General features: G+C 46.5%; 1 protein-coding gene across 1 annotated transcript in view; it reads left to right on the top strand.

Annotated features, from left to right (window-relative positions):
* Window positions 1-695: 695 nt before the first annotated feature.
* The window catches only part of TTF2 (transcription termination factor 2), a 40,754-nt gene continuing 17,978 nt past the window's right edge, over window positions 696-23,471 (top strand). Inside the window, exons 1-9 of the mRNA XM_040999250.1 lie at window positions 696-753; window positions 836-938; window positions 3,730-3,816; window positions 13,274-13,340; window positions 14,503-15,480; window positions 17,135-17,249; window positions 17,583-17,765; window positions 20,489-20,616; window positions 21,871-21,952. Of these exons, the coding sequence (XP_040855184.1) occupies window positions 726-753; window positions 836-938; window positions 3,730-3,816; window positions 13,274-13,340; window positions 14,503-15,480; window positions 17,135-17,249; window positions 17,583-17,765; window positions 20,489-20,616; window positions 21,871-21,952 (1,771 nt within the window). The 5' untranslated portion in view covers window positions 696-725. The remainder of the gene's footprint in view (window positions 754-835; window positions 939-3,729; window positions 3,817-13,273; window positions 13,341-14,502; window positions 15,481-17,134; window positions 17,250-17,582; window positions 17,766-20,488; window positions 20,617-21,870; window positions 21,953-23,471) is intronic.

Raw genomic sequence — 23,471 nt, forward strand, 5'->3', positions numbered from 1 at the left:
TCTCACAGTCACCATGACAAGATAATAGCATCGATCTTGGAACTAAAACCTGTGCGCCTGTCCAAAGAGCACCTATTTCTTAACCCTCTCACCTTGAGGGGCTGAGGGATCTCCCACGCCAGGCTGTCCAGCACCGCCAGTTGGCTGAGGGGAGAGAGCGGCGCACACCTCAGCAGCCTGCGATCGTGTCTGCTCGGTGACAGACTGTGCAATCGGCCCCGCGAATTCCGTGGTTCCACCTGCCCCAGTTGCTGCCCCATGCCTCCCGCCCCAGAGATTCCCCGGCAGCGCCAGGCCGGGTGCGGACCCGACTGCAGGGTCCGCAACTCCGGACCAAGATGCCTGCAGCTTCTGGGTCCTCCAGGTGGATGGCCGTCGCCGCCCCGGAAACGTCCGGCTCCCCGGAGGCCCCGCCCCGGCCGGCAGCTTAACTCACCAACCCGGCCCGCCACACCCCTCACTTTATATTTGATTTCTGCGCGGGCCAAGTCATACGGAGGCTGTGATTGGTTGGAGCGGAGAAAATCCCCTATGTGATTGGCTGATCAAAGAAAGGGCGGGGACTAAGGCCAAGGGCCGCGAGTCACGGAGAGCGGGTTCGCAGGAGCTGAATAATGATTGGTTCCTGAGTAGGCCCCTGATTAGTAGTTCCTCCCTAGGGGCGGGGCAAAAGGCGGAAGTGGGTCGTGGGGTGCGGTGTTGTGGAAGGGGAGACGAGGTGCGTGATGGAAGGGGTGAGGTGCCCGGAGCACGGTAAGGCGCCGGGGTCTGGTGTCCGTCGGGGCTTGTCGACCTGGTTTGGCTGTAATCGTTATCGACCTTCTCGTCTCCTCAGGGACTCTGTGCTTTCTGAAGACCGGCGTCCGCGACGGCCCTAATAAAGGAAAGAGCTTCTACGTGTGCCGGACGGACTCGTGCGGTTTCGTGCAGCCGACAGAGTAGGTGTCGAGCTGGACACCGCAGCCCGTGACCCCCGGAGCATCCCCCTGGGGCCCCTAAAGCAGGCCGGAGGTGCCGGACAGTCCCGGCCCCGGGACCGAGCTGCCTCCCCTTCCTGCCCGGGTCGCGGGGTCCCCACCTGTGAGACGGGGTCTCCGCCGTGGCTGGATCCCCTCCTCCCCTGTCCGCCGGGCAGTCCTTCGCCACTCGCACGTGCTGTGGGACGACTCCCCACATCCTCTGTCCAAGGGAGCACCCGCAGCGGGCATGGTGGGCATGGTGGGCATGGTGGGCAAGCAAGTGTCCTGTTTTCCAGTGCTTTGGACCTGGCTGTTTTGTTTTGATTGTCTAATGTTTCAGGTTACAGCGCTGCAGCTTAGATAGTTAGACATTTGGTCTTTTTTGTTTGTTTAAGATTTATTTATTTTTATTGGAAACTCAGATATACAGAGAGGAGGAGAGACGGACAGGAAGATCTGTCCGTTGATTCACTCCCCAAGTGGCTGCAACAGCCAGTACTGCGCTGATCTGAAGCCAGGAGCCTCTCCAGGGTCTCCCACAAGGATGCAAGGTCCCAAGGCTTTGGGCCGTTCTAGGCTGTTCTCCCAGGCCACAAGTAGGGGAGCTGGATGGGAAGTGGGTCTGCTGGGATTAGAACCGGCGCCCATATGGGATGCTGGCAAGTGCTAGGCGAGGACTTCAGCCATTAGGCTACCGCGCTGGACCCAATCTTTATTTTTAAATGAAAATTCTCTACATCTAAATGGAATGAGATGACTAATACAAGGAAACTGATGTGAGCAGTTTGCCTTGAAGGAAGCCTCTGAGATCCGATCCAGGACTCCGGCTTTGCAGGCATGATAACTGAGAGCCGGAAATGTTCACTATCCTCGTGTCAGTGTGAAAAGTGGCCTGATCTTAGCAGGTGTTTGTGTTTTACAGTATCAGTGTCTACATTCTCTGTATGAAGCTAAAACTTTCCCATCATTTTCCATGTGGTGTGCAGAGCACATTTGAACATTAGTACTAGAAAGTCTTTTTTAAATACATTTTTAAAATATCTCTTCCCTCCTCTGGTTCACTCCATAGTGGTCCAAGTGGCTGGTGCTGGCCAGGGAGAACTCAGGAGCTTCGCTTGAGTCTCCTGTGTTGAATGTTGGGCCGTCATCCACTACTTTCCCAGGTACATTAACAGGTGGCCAGAATCAATGTGAAGTGCCTGGAACTTGAACTTGCACCCACATGGCATGCCAGCGCTGCAGGTGGCTGTTTAACTCACTAGCCTCACAACCCCAACAAGGTTTAACTTCTGATGTTTTCTTGACATGAGTTATACAGTTTGGACATTTGCGTTTTGCTTTGAAAAGGAGTGCAAATTTTTGCATTTTCCAGATCTAGAAAATAAATTTCTAGAGAAAATGTTTTCTTAGTACTGGAATTTTTTAAAGATTTATTATTTGAAAGAAATAGCCAGGATCCAAATTAATTAAATTCAAGATGATCTTCAGTGAAGCCGTGTCACATGTTAAAGAGACATTGATCAGAAGCTACTCAGGCTGTCTACAGTGACAGCACATCCTTGTATGAGCACTTGCTCTTTTCTAAGTGTGCACAGCCTCTTCAGCACCCTGCTCAAGTTTGGGGAGATAAGCATGTTGAGGTTGACAGTCATTAAGCGTTAATGGTGGCCCAAGCTTTCGCTTTGCATTAAGAAAAAAACATGTTGGGCCCGGCGCGGTGGCGCAAGTGGTTAAGTCCTCGCCTTGCACGCCCGGGATCCCATATGGGCGCCAGTTCTAATCCTGGCAGCCCCGCTTCCCTTCCAGCTCCCTGCCTGTGGCCCGGGAAAGCAGACGAGGACAGCCCAAAGCTTTGGGACCCTGCACCCGCGTGGGAGACCCTGAAGAGGCTCCTGGCTTCGGATCGGCATAGCATCGGCCGTTGCGCTCACTTGGGGAGTGAATCATCAGATGGAAGATCTTCCTCTCTGTCTCTCCTCTCTGTATATCTGCCTTTCCAATAAAAAAAAATAATAAAAATAAATCTTTAAAAAAAAAAGAAAAAAAACATGTTCTGAGGGACTGTCAGCTGCCTGAAGGTTGCCGTCCTGTCTCAGGTAACGCACGCAATAAGTTTCTTTTTCTTAATGATTCAAAATGTGCAGCTGTGCTGTGAAATGTGGCCTCTCCCCAAAGCCGTTCATGTGTGTGTATGGCTGTACGTGCGTGCAGTCGGGCTTCGCTGGGAGGCAGTTGTTTGAGAAACTTGACCTCTTTGGATTCTATCTGACAACCAGCATCTAGGCCCACAAGGCCGTCCCAGGTCCCAGGCTAGTGTTCTAGACTTCGCTCAGACTTACTCTCCCGTGCTCGACTTAAGTACATTTTCTCAAAATGAGCTGGGAGGGAGTAGTCTGGTGAGTAGCCTGTCCTTAGAGGCAGGTGCAGGACTAGCACTGCGCGACAGCTGAGGACAGCGGAAGGGCCGACAGAGAACTCGTGAGCCAGCCCCGAGATGCCACAGTATTGGGGTCCCATCTCACAGTATAATAGCTTCACAGTTTTGAGTCATTAAGAAAAAAGGCAGTGCCCTGTTCCACTTGAGGCAATGGGAGAAGCTGACAGCAATGAGCCCAGACCTCGGCAGAGCACTCGCAGGCCTCACTGTCCAGCTTGTGGGCCTTGGACGCAGACTCGGGGTCAGAGCCAGCGTTTGGGTTTGACTTGAGGACGTTATTTCTGTTCTCTGCCTCCTAAAACCAAATGTTTTTCTTTTGCACCCCTACTCTAGCGTCCAGGTCTCCCACTGCCTATTGCATGAGGACTTCGTGGTGGAGCTGCAGGGTTTGTTGTCATCAAAAGACAAGAAAGAGTACAGGTACGTGTCTTTGGAATATGTATATGATTGATATATGTATGTGTATATATATATCTCAATTTATATTATATATCGATAATATATTTTATATATATATATATGTCAATGCATGTGCTTTTTTTTCCAGTTCCCTGAAAGAGTTGTAGGTACATATGTTTCAGAGTTTTTTTTTTTTTGAAAGTTAACACCTTTTCAGTTCCCTCATTGCTGGGCAACTAGTTCATCTGAGAAGTGAGTCACTGGTTAATTTCTGAGAAAGTAGCTTCAGCGTGTCCCACTCCAGCTTTCAAGTGGTCAATAGTGGCAACCCACTAACAACTAGCTCGCCAGCTTTCAGATTCCGGCAGAAGAGCGGAGGCAGGGTGTAGAAAGGACCAACAGCCGTGAAGGACTCAGGGGGCCCTGGGCACCCTTGCTTCAGCGACAGCTTGGGGTGCACACGTTCCCAGGCGGGAGTCCCAGCTGCTCCGTGTCCGGTGCAGCTTCCTGCTAAGGCAGTCCTAGGAGACAGCAGAACAAGGCTTACCTCGCTGGGGCGCTCCTCCACTGGGGGAACACTGGGCGAATTCTGGGCTCTTGGCTGTGACCTGTGGCAGGTCTGGCTGTCAGGAGTGTTGGGGAGATCTCTGTCTCTCTGCCTTCTGAAATTTATTTAAAATAAAATAAATACAAATTGTAAGAAAACTGGAGAAGATGACTGTCCCTTCCTTTAATAGGGGACTTGGAAAGGGCAGGGAATTCTGCATGAATAAAAGCTGTTATTCATCATGGGTATTGAAAGACGGGTGGGAGTCCCCTCAAGTTACAGAAGCATCGTCTTGTACCAAGTTGTGTGTCTGCATGTACATGTTCCGCACAGTTTTCCCGTGTTTTTTCATGTCTCTACCAGGACAGTTACTCAGTTCCACAGCCCTGGCTCATTTCTGCCCCCACTCCTGGCAACCATGTGTCTGATTGCATTTCTGAAGTTTTGTCCTTTCAAAATTGTTACATAAATGGACTTATACAGTCTAACTCTTTGGCTTTTTTTTTTTTTTCTTTTTGGTAATTAAAAAAGTGTCCTTGTTTGTCTTTTTAAATTATTGAATTCCTTAGAAGAGTTATTTGTATATTCTCTGTACAATTCTTCGGCAGATGTTTGTATTGTGAATATTTTGTATTCATTTATCTTTCTTTTTTTTTTTTTTTGGTTTAAAAATGTACCTGAAGGCTGCTGCAGTGGCATAGTATGCTAAGCCTCTGCCTGTAGCACTGGTATCCCATAACGACACCAGTTCAAGTCCTGGCTGCTTCACTTCCAATCTAGCTCCCTCCTGATGTGCCTGGGAAAGCAGCAGAGACTGGCTCAGTTCTCTGGGGGTTCCTAAGCCCACATGGGAGATTCAAAGGAGGCTCCTGGCTTCAGATTGCCTCAGCTCTGGCCATTGTGGCCATGTGGGAAGCGAACCAGTGCATGGAAAATCTCTGTCTCTTCACCTCTTTCTTTTTGAAAGTCAGAGTTTATTCCCTAAATGGCTAAAGCGATTGGGACTGGGTCAAGCAATTTGCCCAGATCTCCTACATGGGTGCAGGGGCCCAAGTACTGGGGTCATCGTCTCTGCCTCTTTCCCAGGTGTTTAAGCGGGGAGCTGAATCAGAATTGGAGCAGCCAGGACTTGAACCTCTGCCCTTTTGGGATGTTGGTGTCTCAGGTGGCAGCTTTTCCCACACACCACAGGACTGGTCCCGATTTTCACTTTATTAGTTTTGAAGGAGTTTCTAAGTTTCCTTTCTGAAAAATCTTTGGTTACCTCAAGTCATAGATGCTTCCAGTACATCTCCTACAAGTCTTACAGATTTTTGTGTTTTTGCTTTTGTATTCACATTTATGTGCCTTAGATGAACTTTGTGTACTGAATGAGCTAGGGCTTCATTTATTTTCCATGTTATCAGGGTCTCGCTTTTCTATGTTTTGAAGACTTTTCTTTTTCTATTGAAATATATGACATCTTTGTAAAAAGGCAATTGATCCTGTATGTGTGTCTGTTTGTGGGATTGGTAATCTATTGCTTTTATCCATTTGCATGTTCTTAATACAAGTAATCAGATGAAATAGCATGAGTCTTCCAACTTTATTCTTTTTTATGATTGTGTTGGCTATTCTATGATTTTTTTTTTTAAGATTTATGTATGTATTTGAGAAAGAGTGACAGAGAAAGGAGGAGATGGAGAAAGAGATCTTCCATTTGTTAGTTTAACCCTGCAACAGCCAGAGCAGAGCCAAGCTGAAACCAAGAACGTGGAACTCCATCCAGGTCCCCCGCATGGGTGGCAGAGGCCCGAGTTCTTAGGCTGTCTTTTGTTGCCTTCCCAGGCACATAACAGGGAACCGGATTGGAGGGAGAGCAGCCAGGATTCAGTGTCCGCGGGATGCTGGCGTCAACAGCTGGTGGCTTAATCTTCCATATCATAATTCTGACCCACAAATAAAGAGATAACTAAAAATGTATATATTTGTATTAAATAGATAAGCCAAGGGGGTGATCTGTATTTTAAAACAGGAAAAAAAGAAAAAGGATTCGCTAAATATATTTCTTTCAGCCCAAATCTAAAACACTGTTAATAATAGATACCTACTGGAGATTTGAAAAGATTATTTTAGGACAAATAAAATTCAGTTCCTACCATACAGAAAATTTAAAAAACAAACATATACCTTGGTCGGAGGCGCATGTTGTGACTTAAACAGAAAGGAACAAACTTGGGAGCGACCGTCCTCAGCCGACAGTAAGGGTGTGTAGCCTTATACTCTGGAGCATGGGTGAATTTGTGTGCTTTTATGGGTTTTAGTGTATTTTTACACCCTGCAGTTAATACCATGTGTTTAGTTTACAGCCACGAGACAGGTGAAGCAGAGTAATACATGTAACATGGTGTAATCTGAAGCAGAGGCCGGCTGTTTGTTCCCTTGTTGTAGTTCTCAGGTTTAGACACCAGGTGGTATCACTCACCAGCATTTGAGCAGCTCTCAGCGTGGCCGTCTGCCCAGGCAAAGGTGAAAACTGGGATGGTCTGTAGAACCAGAAGGAAGAGACTGAAATGAAAGATGTGGTACACTCAGGGGTCACATGTTAACGGATTGTCATCCAGGTCCTCAATTCATGTTGTCTCTTTCTTTCTCTCATATTTAAGATATGAGGCCCATGAATAATTAAGACATGTTTTAGTGTTGTTATTTTTGGTCTCGATAAATTTGTTTTTAATTTTTTTTTCTGAGAAGCAGAGAGACGTATCCTCTGGCCTACTTCTCAGATGTCTGCCACAGTCGGAGCTGCGTTAGGCTGTGGCCACAAACCTGGATCTCAGTTCAAGTCTCCTACAGGGTGGCAGGGACCCAGTGACTTGAGTCATCACTGTCCCCTCCAAGATGTTCATCAGCACAAAGCTGCAGTTAGGTGCAGAGCCAGTCCTCACACCCAGGGGTGCCGGTGTGGGGTGCAAGCCTCCGCGGCCACAGCCCTGCTGCCACAACCAGATAGTGGGGTACTCGGGGTATGTATTTTTAAATTATTACATTTTAAGATATTTACTCATTTTAAAAGATTTCTTTGGAAATATGAGTGTTACAGAGAGGGGAAAGCAGAGAGACATGACTGGCCACGACTGAGCCAGGCCAAAGCTGGGAGCTTCCTTTAGGTCTCCCACATGAGTGATGGGTGAGCCTTGGCTGCTTTCCCCAGGCCATTATCAGGGAGCTGGATTGAAAATGGAGCAGCTGCAGCTTTACCTACCATGCTGCAATGCAGGTGCCTTAATTATTTATTTTTTGAGAGGCAATGAGAGGGAAATTGAATGAAAGTTCCACTGATTTATTCCCAAAATGTCCACCCATCCAAAGCCAGAAAACTCCTTTCATGTCTCCCACATGGATGATAAAAACGCAATTACTTGAATCAACATTACTGCCTGGCAAGGTCTGCGTTAGCACAACACTTATATTAGAAGTCGAAGCAAGAAATTAAGCTCAGATTCTCCAGTATGGGACACAGGCCTCTCAACTGACATCTTAACATCAGATAGTTTAATAACCCCTAAATAGTTTAATAACACAGCAAGTTTTGCATGTCTAGAAAACTTGTGTTGTTGGTTACTGGGTGAAATTGATGTACAGATTTTGTAGCCGCAGTATAACAGGTTGATGATAGAAGGGCGTTCAGGGATGGGCCAGACCTGTGCAGAAGCACCTCAGGCCCCACCAGTGTGTGAAGAATAGTGCTTAGTGAAGCCAGGACTTGGTGGTGTACAGTGTCACAAGTGGTGCTGTGCAGCCAATGTGATCCCTGCACATAATGGATTGGTTTGTGTAATTAACATTTTTCCTGGTTGCCTCTTGTCTCTTAGTTTCACATATAGTATTTTTGCCATTTCTTAGTTAAACTGACCAAATTTGTATTTTCACTTCAGAATTGTATGTCATACTATAAAAAGCCTTCCCTTTCGATATACAAAAAGATTGATCTCCTCTGTTCTGTTTTGTTTGTTCGTTTGTTTCCCCTGGAGCATTAGTTTTTTATTTGAATGGGAGAGGGACTTGAAAGGGAGAGGGAGAGGGAAAAAGAGGGAGGGAGATCTTCCAACTAATTGATCACTCCTGAAATGGCCACAACGGCTCTGGCTGGTCCAGGCCAAAGCTAAGATCCAGGTTCACAGTCCTAGACTCCCCTGTGGATGATGGGGACCCACGTACTCATCCATCACCCTGCCCCTCAGGTGTGCATTAACATGAAGCTGGAATTAGAAGCAGACCCAGGCCTGGAACTCTGGCTGTGCTGGTTGTGGGCTTCCCAGATGTTCTTTTTTTTAAAAAAAAAAAAAAAAGATTTATTTTATTTTTATTGGAAAGGCGGATATACAGAGAGGAGAGAGACAGAGAGGAAGATCTTCCATCTGATGAATTACTCCCCAAGTGAGCGCAACGGCCAATGCTATGCCGATCCAAAGCCAGGAGCTTCTTCTGGGTCTCCCACGTGGGTGCAAGGTCCCAAAGCTTTGGGCCATCCTCGACTGCCTTCCTGGGCCACAGGCAGGGAGCTGGATGGGAAGAGGGGCTGCCGGGATTAGAACCAGGGCCCATTTGGGATCCCGGGCGTGAAAGGCGAGGATCTTAACCACTGCGCCATCGCTCTGGGCCCCCAGGCGTTCTTAACCACAGCACTAAACATGTTCATCCCCCTGACACACACATCACTTAGAATCTGCTCTTCACATTTACTTTTTTATTTCATCTTGAATTTGAACATGAAAGACTGAGGTAGAGAGCTAGCCTTTTGTTTTTCCGATGCTGGAGTGTGTAAGGCATGGACTTGTAACTGTAAGGGCCCTTAGACGCAAATGGGCTAAGAGTTAGCCTTACCGATGGTAGGGAACAGGTTGATCTCACCTTACACTCTCTAAACTGAATATGTAATTTGTTGGTTTGGGAGACAGTGATCTGCTGGTTCATTCCCAAACATCTACCACAGCCAGCACTGGGTCAGGCTGAAGCTTAGGACCTGGGAAGTCTACCTAGGTCTCTGTCACCGGTGGTTGCAGCTACTTGAGTTATTACCTGCTGCTTGCCTGGGTGCACATTAGCAGGAAGCTGAAATCAGAACCGAAACCCAGGCGCTCCAAGATGAAATGCGGGCATTCCAACCGACGGCGTAACCACCAGGCCAACGGCTGCTACTGATTGTTTTTATTTTCACATGTGTTTACTATTTACTCATTACAATGACCATATGAAATTGCAGCTATTAATCTTTTATCCTTTTACAGAAAAGAGATTTTGAGTAAAGTGATATTTCAGAGCTAATTTTACAGTGGGGGTGGGATTTGAACCAAGGGAGAACAGTGCCGGAGCCTGGGAGGTTCCCAGCCTGCAGTTGTGGGGATGGTGCTGGTATCCCTTGGTTACCGACAGTGAGAAAGGAGGGGTTTTATTCTGGTAAAGGAGACAGGATTGATCTGGTTTACCCATCATTGTTATTTATAATCTGTGTTCTGGAAAATAATTAACATCCTGGAGACATTATGCAGGTCTTCATAGTAGAATCAATATTTACTTTCACGGTGAGAATATATTTCCACTGCCATCTTTGTTGATTTATAATTTAATAAACATAATGGAAGCATATAATGCTAAAAACAGAGAAGCCTGACCAGATTGATTTCAATTAAAAATATCAGTAAAGAGAATTTTTAGCTCCGTCCCTAGTACATAGCCTAGTACATAGCAGATGCTCAGAATGAAGTATTTTCTTCGTTCTCCCAGTCTCCGTGGCCTCGGCTATAAAATAGGTACTGCTCGTAAAATGGTCTCAGAACAGATTTGAGTACCCAGTATGCATCAAACAGCCACAGCATTTGATCTTGACTTATTTTTATAAGTAGCAGTATTCTCTAATGGTAGCCAGGACTTTGAATTTTATGCATTTAAAGAATTTCAGAAATTTGTGTTATATGTGCTCAACTTAATATCCTACTACAGTAAGAAAAATGACAGAGATTAGTACCTTTTTTTTTTTTATCATGAACTTGAAAGGGGGAATTGTATGAGAGGGAGAGGATGGATGCTTTCTTTTCAGCTTCAGGGAAAACTGGAACATTTGGGGCAAGTTTATGTCTGCTTACCTGCCTCGGTGCAGTGAAGACTGCAGAGTGGGGGACCGGAAACCCACGCAGGATCCGTCTAGGGATAGGACGCAGATTAGTGTGATTTATATTGTGCATCACGGAACATTTAAGAAGTTAGAAAATGAAGCTCTAAGGAACGCAGAAGGAAGGAACTTATGTAGCTAAAAGCTGAAGGAGTTAGAGAATCGTGCAAAGACAGCTATTAAAATCCAGATGCTGACCTGGTGGATAAAAGCAGAAAGCACACATTCACAATATGAAAAATTAGAAAGTCTTCTGCAGTTGTGTTGAAACATGTGAAACGACATGTACGCAATGTTATTTTTTTGTGACTTTGCTTTCAACAGTAAAATATTGGAAACAGTACAACTTTGGGATCTGGTTAAAAATAATGCAACATCCATTAATAGAAAATTTTATATCTGTGAGATGTATATGTATGAGGAAGCTTTTTTTTTTTTTGGTAAATGTGCTTACAGAACAATACCAAGGCATATTCATAAATTAAATGGAGTGGGGAAAAAAAAAAAAGAAAACCAGAGACGTGGTATTGTTGCATAGCAGGATCAGTCGCTGCTCTTGACTCCGGCATCCGTATCAGAGTGTCTGAGTCCCAGCTGCTCTGTTTTGGATCCAGCCTCTGCTGGTGCTCCTGGCCCGAGCACGTAGGGCTCTGCCACCCCTGCGCACAGCTGGCTGGAGCTCCGTGCTCCTGGCTTTGGCCTGGCGCAGTCCTGGCCATTGTGGCTATTTGGTAGTGAACTAGCAGATGGTTATCTCTTTTATTCTTCGTCTCTGTCACTTGCCTTTCAAACTTTTAAAAATAAGAGGCAAGATATTTGATATAGTTTGGTCATTCACTATCCAGAATGTCTGGGATCGAAAGTGCTTTTTGGATTTCAGGTTTTGAAATTGTTTTGCATGTGACTACATAGGGAGACATCCTGGCTTGGGGATGATATCTAAATCTGAACATAAAACTCATTGTTTCATGTACGTTTTATACACATGGTCGAAAGGAACTGTGTTCAGTATCTGTAATAATTTTGTGTAGGAAACAAACTTTTATGGTACAGCACTCTTCCCTTGGGGATCACGTGATGTGTAGAAGATTTCAGGTTTTGGAGCATTTTGGATTTTGGAGTTGCAGAATAGGTCTGCTCAGCTTGTAATACATTTATTATCCGTTTGCAAGGAGGAGGAAGAAATCCTGAATATGTATTTATATTTATTATAGATTGATATATTAAATATTAATATAGTGATATAATATATAATATATTAAATATATTATGTATATTTATATATATTCAGGCTTGAATATGCACTTAGACATCTCTGGTAAGGCAAGCAAAAAGCTGATAAGAGTGGCTGCAAGTTGAGAGGAAGGTTGAAGGCCCAGTGCAGTAGCCTAGCGGCTGAAGTCCTCGCCTAGCACTCGCCGGGATCCCAAATGGGCACCGGTTCTAATCCTAGCAGCCCTGCTTCCCATCCAGCTCCCTGCTTGTGGCCTGGGAAAGCAGCCTAGTATGGCCCAAAGCCTTGGGACCCTGCACCCTTGTGGGAGACCTGGAGGAAGTTCCTGGCTCCTGGCTTCAGGTCAGTGCAGTACTGGCCGTAGTGGTCACTTGGGGAGTGAATCGTTGGATGGAAGATCTTCCTCTCTGTCTCATCTTTCTGTATATCTGAGTCTCCAATAAAAATAAATAAATCTTTTTTTCTTTTAAAAGGGAGATTGATCAGGCGGATAGCCTTTTACTACTTATTGTATATGTCTTAATTAACTACATTATCTCTACAAATTGTATTTTTTTTTAAGATTTATTTTTATTGGGCAGGCAGGTTTGCAGAGAGAGACGGGGAGTGAGTTCTGGCCCCCACACGGGAGACCTGGCCAGCGGTGGTTGCAGGCGTTTGCAGAGTAAGCCAGCAGATGGGCATTCTCTTTGTCTCTCAGCTAACTCTGTCAGTTTGTGCAGAATAGCTGAAGCAGAGACAGTGGTGAGCAGTGGCTGCCAGCGCCAGAAAGGCAAGCAGAATCAGCACTGTTTGTCCTTGGGGAAGGGCTACACACTACCTATAAATTGATGTTGCCAAAAAGTTCCAGCCAAACTAAGCCAAAATACTAAGCTGAAATCTGGTTAAACCTCTAGATCCAATTACTAGTTTATGGGAAATGCAAACAGAAGAACACATAGAATGAAACACTGGAAATTTAATCTGAAAAATGTTGTCGGGGGGGGCGGAGAACAGAATAGTACAAAACAAACTGCCTCCTTCAACAATAAGTTACTGCAGAGAAAAACGGAGGGGAAATTTAACAGACCTAGGAGTGTTATTAATCAACTGCAGTTTGTGAATCTTATTCAGATGTTGATTAAAGCAAAAAAAAAGACTGATGACATTTATTAATCTACTCATAATTCGTACACTAACTGGTGCTTACCAGTGTCTGTAGTAGCAGGACCCTTTGATCTAATCCAGCCACTGGATGGGCTGTAAGCATCCTACCTAACACCTCAGCCACTCGGTCTCAACACCCATCCCTTGGTCATCAGAATAAGCAGAAAAGGCCTGTACCCACTCTCTAGTTTTGGTGCCATCTTTATCCTTTGACTTCCTAGCCTTTACACACGCCCTGTGTGGTAAGACTTACCTTATGTACCTAAAAGAGTAATTGGTTTCAAATGACATTCTGATGACAGAATCAAATAATTGGCAGATGTTTTGTTGGGTTAATGGCAAGCCTATCTTTTGTGGGTTTTTTTCACACCATTGGTTACTTGTGTTTTTTCTTTGCTAGGTTGTTCTTCCGATGCACCAGGAGTAAAGCTGAGGGGAAGCACTGGTGTGGAAGTGTTCCATGGCAGGTAGGAAGTACTCCTCTATTTTCAAATCTGCTGAGATTGTTTAAAATGTGGCATCACCTGAAAAGTCCTTCATGCCTGTGCAAACAGCTGGGGCTCCGTTAGTCCCTGGAAGTTTTCTTTAAGCAAGTTAGACCCCTTTGGGACTATTATTTCATAGAACCAAGATTTACCTTTTTTGCCTCATATTTTCAGTTAATGATTTTTCAAGGATTTAAAGGCAGTCATTTTTAGGAAAGATTTCTTGACCAACTCTAGCATCTTGTTTTTAGACCTGTATCTACTTGATATTGGTATGAATTAATTCATAAGCTGCTAGAATGTTAGAACTAGGAGAGACTGTAGGTACACAGTACATGAACAAGTATAAGCCTAGTACGTGGCAAGACCTTCTTGGTCAGAGGTATGGCTTAAGCTTGTGATTCTAGATCCCCTCCGTGAAATCCCCCTCAAGCCAAAACCAAAGCTAGCGTAATAGGACAGTAGTTAGGGTTGGGGCAAAGTTTGTTCCGAAAGAACAGTTTTCCTGGAAGATGTCAATTGTGGCTGTTGGGTTAGTTAGTTAAAGCACTTTGTTTTGGTCTCTGCTTTTGCTTGAGATCTGGAAAAACATGATCATGGTCCAAACAGGAACCAAGAATGGAAAACACTGTTAAGAAACTAATACTTTGGGGCCCGGTGTGGTAGCCTAGCAGCTAAAACCCTCACCTTGCACATGCCAGGATCCCATATGGGCGCTAGTTCTAATCCCGACAACCCTGCTTCCCATCCAGCTCCCTGCTTATGGCATGGGAAAGCAGTCAAGGATGGTCCTAAGCCTGGGTACCCTGCACCCTTGTGGGAGACCCAGAAGAGGCTCCTTACTCCTGGCTTCGGATCGGCACAGCTCTGGCCATTGTGGCTAGCTGGGGAGTGAATCAACAAACAGAAGATCCTTCTCTCCTTCTCTCCTCTCTGTACATCTGACTTTCCAATTAATTAATTAATATAAAACTCCAGCATTAAAGAAAAAAAAACCAACAGTTTATAAATTGGGCATCTAGTAACTTCTAGATGCAGAAGTATTGGGCTACTTTTAATGTGTTTCCATCTGCTCTTAATGTATTCTACTGTATATTCATTTCATTAAGACCCTAATTATTATATTTATTTCCATTGTCTTTAGGATCCTAACTACAAAGAACATTCTGTGAGCAGTAAGCCTCAGCATGCCCCGGAGCCATGCCGTCATCCTCTCCAACAGCCAAGGAACCCATTCAAGGTGCTGGACAAGAATCAAGAGCCGGCGCTCTGGAAACAGTTCCTCGAAGGGGACGCTGAGGACAAGGCGGCGGAGAAGCCCAAGGAGAGGAGTGAGGAACTCTTAGGGCACAAGAAGGAGCAGAAGCCTGGGTCTAACTGCCAGGCGGGGACAGCTCTGTCTTCTGGCGTGCTGCTGAAGAAACCGCAGCCTGCAGCTGCGGGGCAGAAGCAAGCCGAGAGAAAGGAGTTGCCGCGTGTAGCCAAGGAGACTGAAAGCACACACCAAAGAAACTTGCCCGAAATGAAACCCAAACAGCATCAGAGGAGTGAGTTAAGCAGACCATCTGCCTCTCAGGAAAGACCAAACTGTGAGAGTCAAGGTAGCCAGAAAGGGTCAGGAGCTCCGGGAGTGAAGGAGACCGAGCCTTTACCTCGGAACGTACCCCGACCGGACACAGCAGGGCAGCCCTGGAGAGGGGGCTCCCTCGGCAAGGAGCAGCCCGCAACGCCGGCGACGGCAGGGGCGAAGGGTGTGGGAAACACTGCAGTGCAGTCTCACCAGAAAGGGCTCTCCTTGGCACCTTCGCAGCCACCGTCCAAGTGTCCAGGGGCCACTTCCAAAGGGCGGGCAGCCCCGGGGCCGTCCCCAGGAGAGGGGCGTGCAGCTGCCACAAGCAGCGAGGATAGTGAGGGTGATGATGATCCTGTGAGCAGCTCTCATCCAGGCCGCCCTCTGCTCCTCGGTTCGACCCTGAACTCTGAGAAGGAGCAGAGCCTTCCACTGCCTGCTCCAGGGGTGCACAGCAAGCCCCCTCCTGCCTCAGTCGTCCCCAAGAAGGTGGAACCCTCCGACCCTGCAGCCCAGCGCAGGCGCCTGACGACGCAACTGAAACAAAAGAAGGTAAGATTGCATATGTGTTTTGTGTCTGAGGTCAGAGCACTGTCTGCTGTGCTCAGACAGGAGCCCCTCTGCAAGAGCTCAGTGTCTGCGTGTGAAGCTTTCACAGGTGCACCTCAGCCGTCAGCTTCTGCCTTTTCCTGTTTGTGTTCTCATGTTGGTGAGCCAGCTGAGTCAAACAAAAAAAAAAAGTCCTGGTTTCGCATACATACACGTTTAGCATGTCTAATCTGAAAGTCTACATTTGTTCTTAGAAGGATAAGGAGCAGTTCCAAACATCTGGAATCCCAAATTTCCTCCAAACTTTTGAATACAGACATCATGCCAACAAGAGGGAAATTTCACACCTGACTTGAATGTAGGTACTTGAACACTAGGTTTCGTACCCAGCACTGGCTCCTGACTCCAGCTTCCTGCTCTTGTATACCTTGGGGGGCAGTAGTTATGGCTCAAACAATATGGCTGTACACGGTTCCTCACTTGCATCCTGGGCCCTTGTGGGCTCTTGGGGAGTAAACCACCACTTGGGAGCTCCCCCACCTTCCTTTATCTATGTTGCAGCTTCTCAAATAACTACAAACATTGAAAAAAGTAAGGCTATATGTAGAAGGTATGTATGAAACATAAGTTTAGTGTTTAGACTGCAGTTCCATTTCGAAGATGTCTTATATGAGTCAACCTTAAGAAGTTCATGGCAAGGGCCCGGCAAGGTAGCCTAGCAGTTAAATTCCTTGCCGTGTAGGGCCCGGCGCGGTGGCGCAAGTGGTTAAAGGTCCTCGCCTTGCACGCCCGGGATCCCATATGGGCGCCGGTTCTAATCCCGGCAGCCCCGCTTCCCTTCCAGCTCCCTGCCTGTGGCCTGGGAAAGCAGTCGAGGACAGCCCAAAGCTTTGGGAACCTGCACCCGTGTGGGAGACCCGGAAGAGGCTCCTGGCTTCGGATCGGCATAGTATCGGCCCGTTGCGCTCACTTGGGGAGTGAATCATCGGACGGAAGATCTTCCTCTCTGTCTCTCCTCTCTGTATATCTGCCTTTCCAATGAAAAAATAATAAAAATAAATCTTAAAAAAAAAAAAAAAAATTCCTTGCCGTGTATGCACCGGGATCCCATATGGGCACTGGTTTTAATCCTGGCAGCCCCACTTCCTATCTAATTCCTTGCTTGTGGCCTGGGAAAGCAGTGGTGGACAGCCCAAAGTCTTGGGACCCTGCATCCACGTGAGAGATCTGGAAGACCTTCCTGGCTCCTGGCTTCAGATCAGCGCAGCTCCGGCCTTTGTATCCACTTGGGGAGTAAAATGGGGTGATGGAGAATCTTCCTTTCTGTCTCTGCTCTGCTCTTCTCTGTATTTCTGACTTTCCAATAAAAATAAAATAAGTCTTTAAAAATAAATAAATAAAAAAGTTTCATGGCAAATATGTATCATTTAAAATTTTTTTCTATGAATGTTTGAAGTTTCTTCATATATGCAGATGTTCCAAAATCTGAAAAAAAAATAATAAAAAACTTGACATTCTAAGCACTTTTGATTCCATCACTGGGATAGTCTGTTAAAAGACCATCTTTCACAGTTTGGCATGGGAGGCTGTTTTGATCCCCTGGTCTCCCTCTAACAGAAGGAGAGGAGAGGTGCATTTTACCGGGTCTGTTTTTCAGAGCACACTGGCCTCGGTGAATATCCAGGTCCTTCCAGACAAGGGTCAGAAGCTGCTCAAGCAAATCCAGGAGCTGGAGGAAGCACTCAGTGCTCTTGCCCTCTCTCCAGAACCAGGTAAAGTGAGCTGTGTTTCAGAACTCAGGCTTGCGTCAGCTCTAGGAGGCTTTGGGAAGCCATGCTGATAAACAGCATGTTGTGTATTCACCTTTCCATTTTATTATCTGCTTCTGAGCTTTTTTAAGTTGTCCTGTGATCTATAAAATGTTTCTCCTATCTCCTGAGCATCAAACTCTCTTTGCCATTGGTTGCTTAAGCACCTGTGAAAAGCCGTTCTCCAGGAAGCCTTGCAGTGGTGATGGTTCCACCCTCTCTGTCCACACTTCCATACCTGTAGTCCCTTTTCTGCTTTTCTGAACTGTAAACTGCTTTTTCTTGTTTCCTAAACAGAAACTGAGCAGAAGAGCAACACTCAAGTGCCACAAAAGAGCAACTTCACCAAAAGTACCACTGACCCTCCCCATTTGGTGCCTCCTCAACCACTTCCGTGTCGTGATCTCCAGCCCGTGGGTTCTCTAGGGCTAACCACTGCAGGCCAGGTGACTGCTGCTGGCCCTGGGCAGTCCTGCGGAGGTAAGGGCAAGAACTCGGTCCTGCTGTGAGTTCACTGCTGTCTATTGGCATCTCTGTTCCTCTGTGGAGGGAGAGATCCCATGTTTGTGGGTTTTGAGGAAAGACAAAGGGACAGATCTTGCATCCACTGTTACACTCCCGAAATGGCTGCAACATCCGGGGCTGGGGCAGTTTAAAGCCCAAAGCTAAGAGCTGATTCCAAGGGATCAGGGGCCCAAACACTTGGGCCAGCCTCTGCTGCTTTCCCACATGCATTAGTAGGGAGCTAGACTGGAAGTGGAGCAGCTAGGACTCAAACTGGTGCCCATGGGATGCTGGCATGGCAGGGAGCTGCTTAACCCACTGGGCCACAGTGCCAGGTCTGAGGAGCTGTTCTTGAGTTGTAGCTTGCACATGTAGGTAGAGCTTTGCACAGTGTTACTTAGATTCCTGTGAATGTAGGGATTGCGTGTTCACTTCTGTATGCCATCAATATTTGTGAATGAAAACTCTAGTTCCTGGTGTTAATGAGGTAGGTAGACCAGTAGCTACATTTTTATTTTTGTGTGTGTGTGTGTGTGTGTGTGTTTTAGGGCAAAGTAGAGAAGTGACATCAGTGAAGAATAATGGTTAATAGATTCACAGAGATCAGTAACATCCAATTTAGCCATATGTTTCCATCTTGAATTTTAAATACAGCCTTAAATTCAGAGGGAATGCAGTGGTGGCCAGTGGTGTGGTGCAGTAGATTAAGTTACTGATTCTGATGCTGGCATCCCCTGTTAGAGAACTGGTTCAAGTCCCCACTCCCCTGCCTTTGATCCGGCTCCCTGCTATATTATCTTGGAAGGCGGCAGTTGATGCCCCAATTACTTGGTTCCCTACCACCATGTGGGAGACCAGGATGGAGTTCCTGTCTCCTGGCTTTGGCTTGGCAAAGATTTGGCTGCTTTGGCCATTTGTGTAATAAATCAGCAGATGGATAATCTTTGTCTCCTTTCTGTTGCTCTGTCTTTCAAATAAATACATAAATCTTTAAAAAAAAAAAGTGACTGCAAAATAAAGATCCTTGATGGAGCCTAAACACGAGTGGATGCCGTGATTGGCCGCTTTGCTGATCAGGAATCAGGAGCGCAGTTTGGCTGGCAGTGACTGGAGCAGCATGAGCCAGTTCCAGCTGAGAACTAGTAGAGATACAGAAAAGTTTAAAGGGCATTCGATAGCAAGGGGGGACAGATAGTACGTCCAATGCCATTTGAAGCTAAGGTCACCATAAAAGGGAGAAAACATCCTTCCTCTAGTGGCATAAATACCCTGGGCTGCCCAGGAGGCTTTGGGGGACATTGCCAAGTTACACCATTATTCAGCAAACAGTGTTGTGCCCGAGTCACCCAGGGAGAATTAGGTTAGATTATTAAAGCAAGAATGTGTGGTTTTGTTTTGGAAAAAAATCCATACAGGTAGTTTTTCATTTTAAAAGGTTTGATTTAACATTTAAATAGTTTTCATCTGTTTAGAAACCTTTCTTTTTTTTTTTAAAGATCCATTTTTATTATTTTTTCATTGGAAAGGCGGATATACAGAGAGGAAGATCCTCCGTCCGATGACTCACTCCCCAAGTGAGCGCAACGGGCCGATGCTATGCCGATCCCAAGCCAGGAGCCTCTTCCGGGTCTCCCACGCGGGTGCAGGTTCCCAAAGCTTTGGGCTGTCCTCGACTGCTTTCCCAGGCCACAGGCAGGGAGCTGGAAGGGAAGCAGGGCCACCGGGATTAGAACCGGCGCCCATATGGGATCCCGGGTGTGCAAGGTGAGGACCTTTACCCACTTGCGCCACCGCGCCAGGCCCGAAACCTTTCTTTTTTTTTAAAAAAAAAACAACCTTTTAAGATTTATGTATTTGAAAGAGTTACAGAAAGAGGGAGGGAGAGAGGGAGAGATCTTCCATCTGCTGACTGACTGTGTATGGCCTCAACAGCTGAAGCTGAGGCAGGCCAAAGCCAGGAGTTTCGTCTGGGTCTCCCCCGTGGGTGCAGAAGGCTCAAGCACTTGAGTCATCCTCTGCCACTTTCCCAGGCACGTTAGTAGGGAACTAGATTGGAAGTGGAGCAGCTGGGATTTCAACCATAAGGCTGGTGGCACCACAACTGTATCAGATTAGCAACCTTGAAAACCTCTTATTTGGAATGCTTCCTCCTAAAAACGGTGCACAGCTGAGGGCCCTCAGTTGCTCATTTTTGTCAATGTTCTGTGCCTGGAGGGAGTGGATGAGCAGCACTAAATTATTTCCCAGTACCATTGCGGTGAGCTGGTGACCCTCTGGTGCTTGCCTGCCTGAGTCCTTCACCTCTGCGTACTCCCAGTGTGGCCTTTTCTCTCACTGACTTCACTTCTTTCCATCCACCTCTAGGGATTTTTCGTTCCTAAAATGCTGAATGGCATTACCTTTTCACCATAACTTCTGCACTACTCTTTGCTTAAATAGTTCTTCAGTATTAAAAATACCACAGATGATCTTATTTTGTCCTTATATTTTCTCTTGCTCTGTCCTATAATGTAACAAGAGCTGATGTGATCTTAAAAACAGGCGGGGGTGGGGGGGGGAGGGGATGGAAGAGCCTGTGAGACTAGGTGTCTATAGGCAAGCAGTATTAAACAACCCTATCCGTCATCAGACCATGAACTCGTTGCCTCTTTGCAGCTCTGGCCCTGAGATGTCTTTGGCTAACACCTATTTGTATACAGGCTATAAGAAGCAAGATTACCTTCACACAGTGTGGAAAATCACCAGTGAAGCCATTAATGAGCTGCATCGATCCCTTGAGTCCCGACCTGGTGAGGAAGCTGAGGCAGAAGATCCAGCTGGGCTGAAGGTGAGCCAGGGCAGACTTGGACAGGGAGTCCTGGCAGTGCCCAGAGCTCCTAGAAAGAGGCCATTGTGAAATGTCCCATTAGAATGCCAGCCGGACTCAGCTTTTCTGCAGCTAGAGAGCTGCTTTCCTTGCTGCATTTTCTCCTTTCACATGGAGCAGTGGAAGCAATAGCAAAAAATAATTTTTTAAAAAAATTCATAGCATCACACATTTCTGTAGCAGTAAAGGATCTGTTTGTTGAGTTTTGGTTGATGCCACAAGTATGCAAAAGAATCGCTGTTTACAGGCACTAAATGGGGTGAACATGCCTATCCAACATATGTGAAGCAGGGAATGACTAGCATAAAATGAAGTGTGCATTGCCATGTGCTATAGACTGAAGACTAAACACAAAAAGGATTCAGAATCAAAGGAAAGTCACTTTCAAGGCCAGTCGTCATTTGTGGCCTGCTTCCTTTGTACCCGAAAGGAACGGCAAGCCTACAGACAGCAGGAGGGGAGTAACAAAAGGTTTTAAGTGGAGGGAAGGGTGGTCAGAGGAAGATACAGAGGTGAGTTAATAGTTGGTGATCAGGTGTCATCAGTGCCCGTGCTGGGAGGAGCAGGGGAGGACTCCCTCGCTGTGGAGCCTGGCACTGGCAGAGAAACTCAGATGTGAATGGCTGGATGGCATCATGTGTTCCCTATACCATTTCAAGCAGGGATGTTTTGTGAAGGATTGTTTTCTCGAGTGTCCACGGGCAACTTGATTACAAAGCAGCTAGAAGGGAGAGCACAGTGAAAGGGCTATTGATATATATGACAAGCAATACAGATGGGGATGACTGCAGAGAGGAGAGTCCGAGTTAAGAGATGATCAGGAAACATCCACAGAATGGCTGGTGATAGTGGGGCGACCAGTCGGAGGTCTTAGTCACAAGTAGTAGAAAGTGACTTTGATGAAGCAGGCAAACCAGGACTCTCCTGGGGCTGGAGCGAGAGCCTCTCACTAGTAAGGCTGCCATTAGACAAAAGCCACAGCATAAACGCCCACAGAGCCACCCTGGGTCCAAGTGTGTCCCACATGAGAAGGACCCCACGTGAGTGGGTGGTATCAGGGACTGTCTGGTGAGGCAAGCGGCTCGTATGCTAACAACTGGAATATTGAGGGCATCTCAGATAGAAGATGAGGGCATGAAGGGATCGTGTTGCCTGGATCAGGCCTAGCCTCTCAGTAAGGATGTTCCCCTCACATCTGGTGATTGCATCCCTCAGGTCCCTTTGCTGCTGCACCAGAAGCAGGCACTGGCCTGGTTACTTTGGCGGGAAAGTCAGAAGCCACAAGGAGGAATTCTGGGTAAGTGTACCACTGAGAGAAGTGCCATCATTCCTGGAATGCCTTAGTACTGAACATTGTTCATTGTTTCATTCAATCCTCCCACACCTCTTTGGGGCAGGTACAAAAATGTTCCATTTACAGATGAGGAAACTGAGGTAGAGAAATCCTTAGCTGGCTCAGACTCCCACCGCTGTGGGAGGTGTTGGCTGTTAAGCAGTAGCAACCAGATCTGGCTGATTAAGCAGGGGAGGCTTCTATTCTGTGGTGACCCCCAAATTTTTGGGAGGTGTGTAATACCAGGTTGGCACCCTCATTTTGAGGAGCAATGGCCATAGCCATGTCACAAACTGTTCTAGGAAAACAGCCTGGCTCTTTTGCTCTAAATAGCAAAGGAGACCATTGCCACCACAGAGTCAGACTCTCCATCCCCACCCCTTCCTGCAGAAAGGGTTTTGCACAGAGCCGGTTTTGCATCACCACTTCCATCAGAGTCCTAGAGCCATGTGAATACTCCTGGTATGAAGACCCAGGCCATGTGGCCAGTGCCTTAGTTGCCACAGAAACTAGAAGATAATTCCATCCTGCCTGGGGACTTGTCAGACTAAAATTTCCCAAGCACAACAAATATTCTCTGTGGCTAGAAAGTGACTGTGTGGGGGGTCCCCAGGACCACCCCCTGGCTCACTGATTTGCTAGAACAACTCGGAGCTGTCATTCTGGTGAAAGGATTGAGACCAAGTCAGCACCAAGGAAAGGCACCAGGACCAGGTCCAGGATGATCCAGAATGATCCAGGGCAAACCATGCACCAGCTTCCAGAGTCGTCTCGGAGTAGTGACCAAGTCAGGCTTCCTTGCAGTGGTGGGCTGTGACAGCAGATGTGAAGTGGTCCTCACTGGAGAGAGAAGCTTGTCAGAGGTTCAGTGCCCACGGTTTTTATGGGGAGCTTCTCACGAAGGCAGATTTATTTAACCTGGCATATACCAAAATCTGAGAAGGACAGCAGGTGGTTAACAGAAGTTCTGTTGTTGATACAATTTCGGCAGAGCTCTAAAATGGTGAGAATTTTCCTGAACTGGCAGCTGAGTCCAAGCTAGTGAACAGGTTCTCCAGAGGACAATAGAGAGGCTTGCGCTGGTGACGGTTTTGTCCAGGGGTAGAGCCACAATCAGAATGGGGCCCAGGCTTAGACATTGTACTTGTCTTACCCCAGAATGATTATTTTGGATAAATTTGATATCTTTATGACTTAGTCTCAGTGTCATCATCTGTTAAAGTGAGCATTACAGTTCCCTATAGGATGTAAATATTAAATTAGATAATCTCAGTGACAGGCACAACGATACTACCCAAGAAATGTTCCTTTATGTCCTTTTCTGATGATTAAGGTAAGGGTTTTGAGTTATCTCTTTAACTCCAGGTATGTGGTAGCCCCAGTAGAGTAGGTGGTGGGGTAAATCTACTGGACTTTGGCTTACTTTTTCAGTTAGCAGATGAAAAGAGTAGGCAGCATCATCAAATTGAATTGGTACTGATCT

The sequence above is a fragment of the Ochotona curzoniae genome, unplaced genomic scaffold (assembly GCF_017591425.1).
Source record: "Ochotona curzoniae isolate NIBS_2020 unplaced genomic scaffold, NIBS_Ocur_1.0 scaffold_1037, whole genome shotgun sequence".
In the NCBI taxonomy this organism is placed as follows: Eukaryota; Metazoa; Chordata; class Mammalia; order Lagomorpha; family Ochotonidae; genus Ochotona; species Ochotona curzoniae.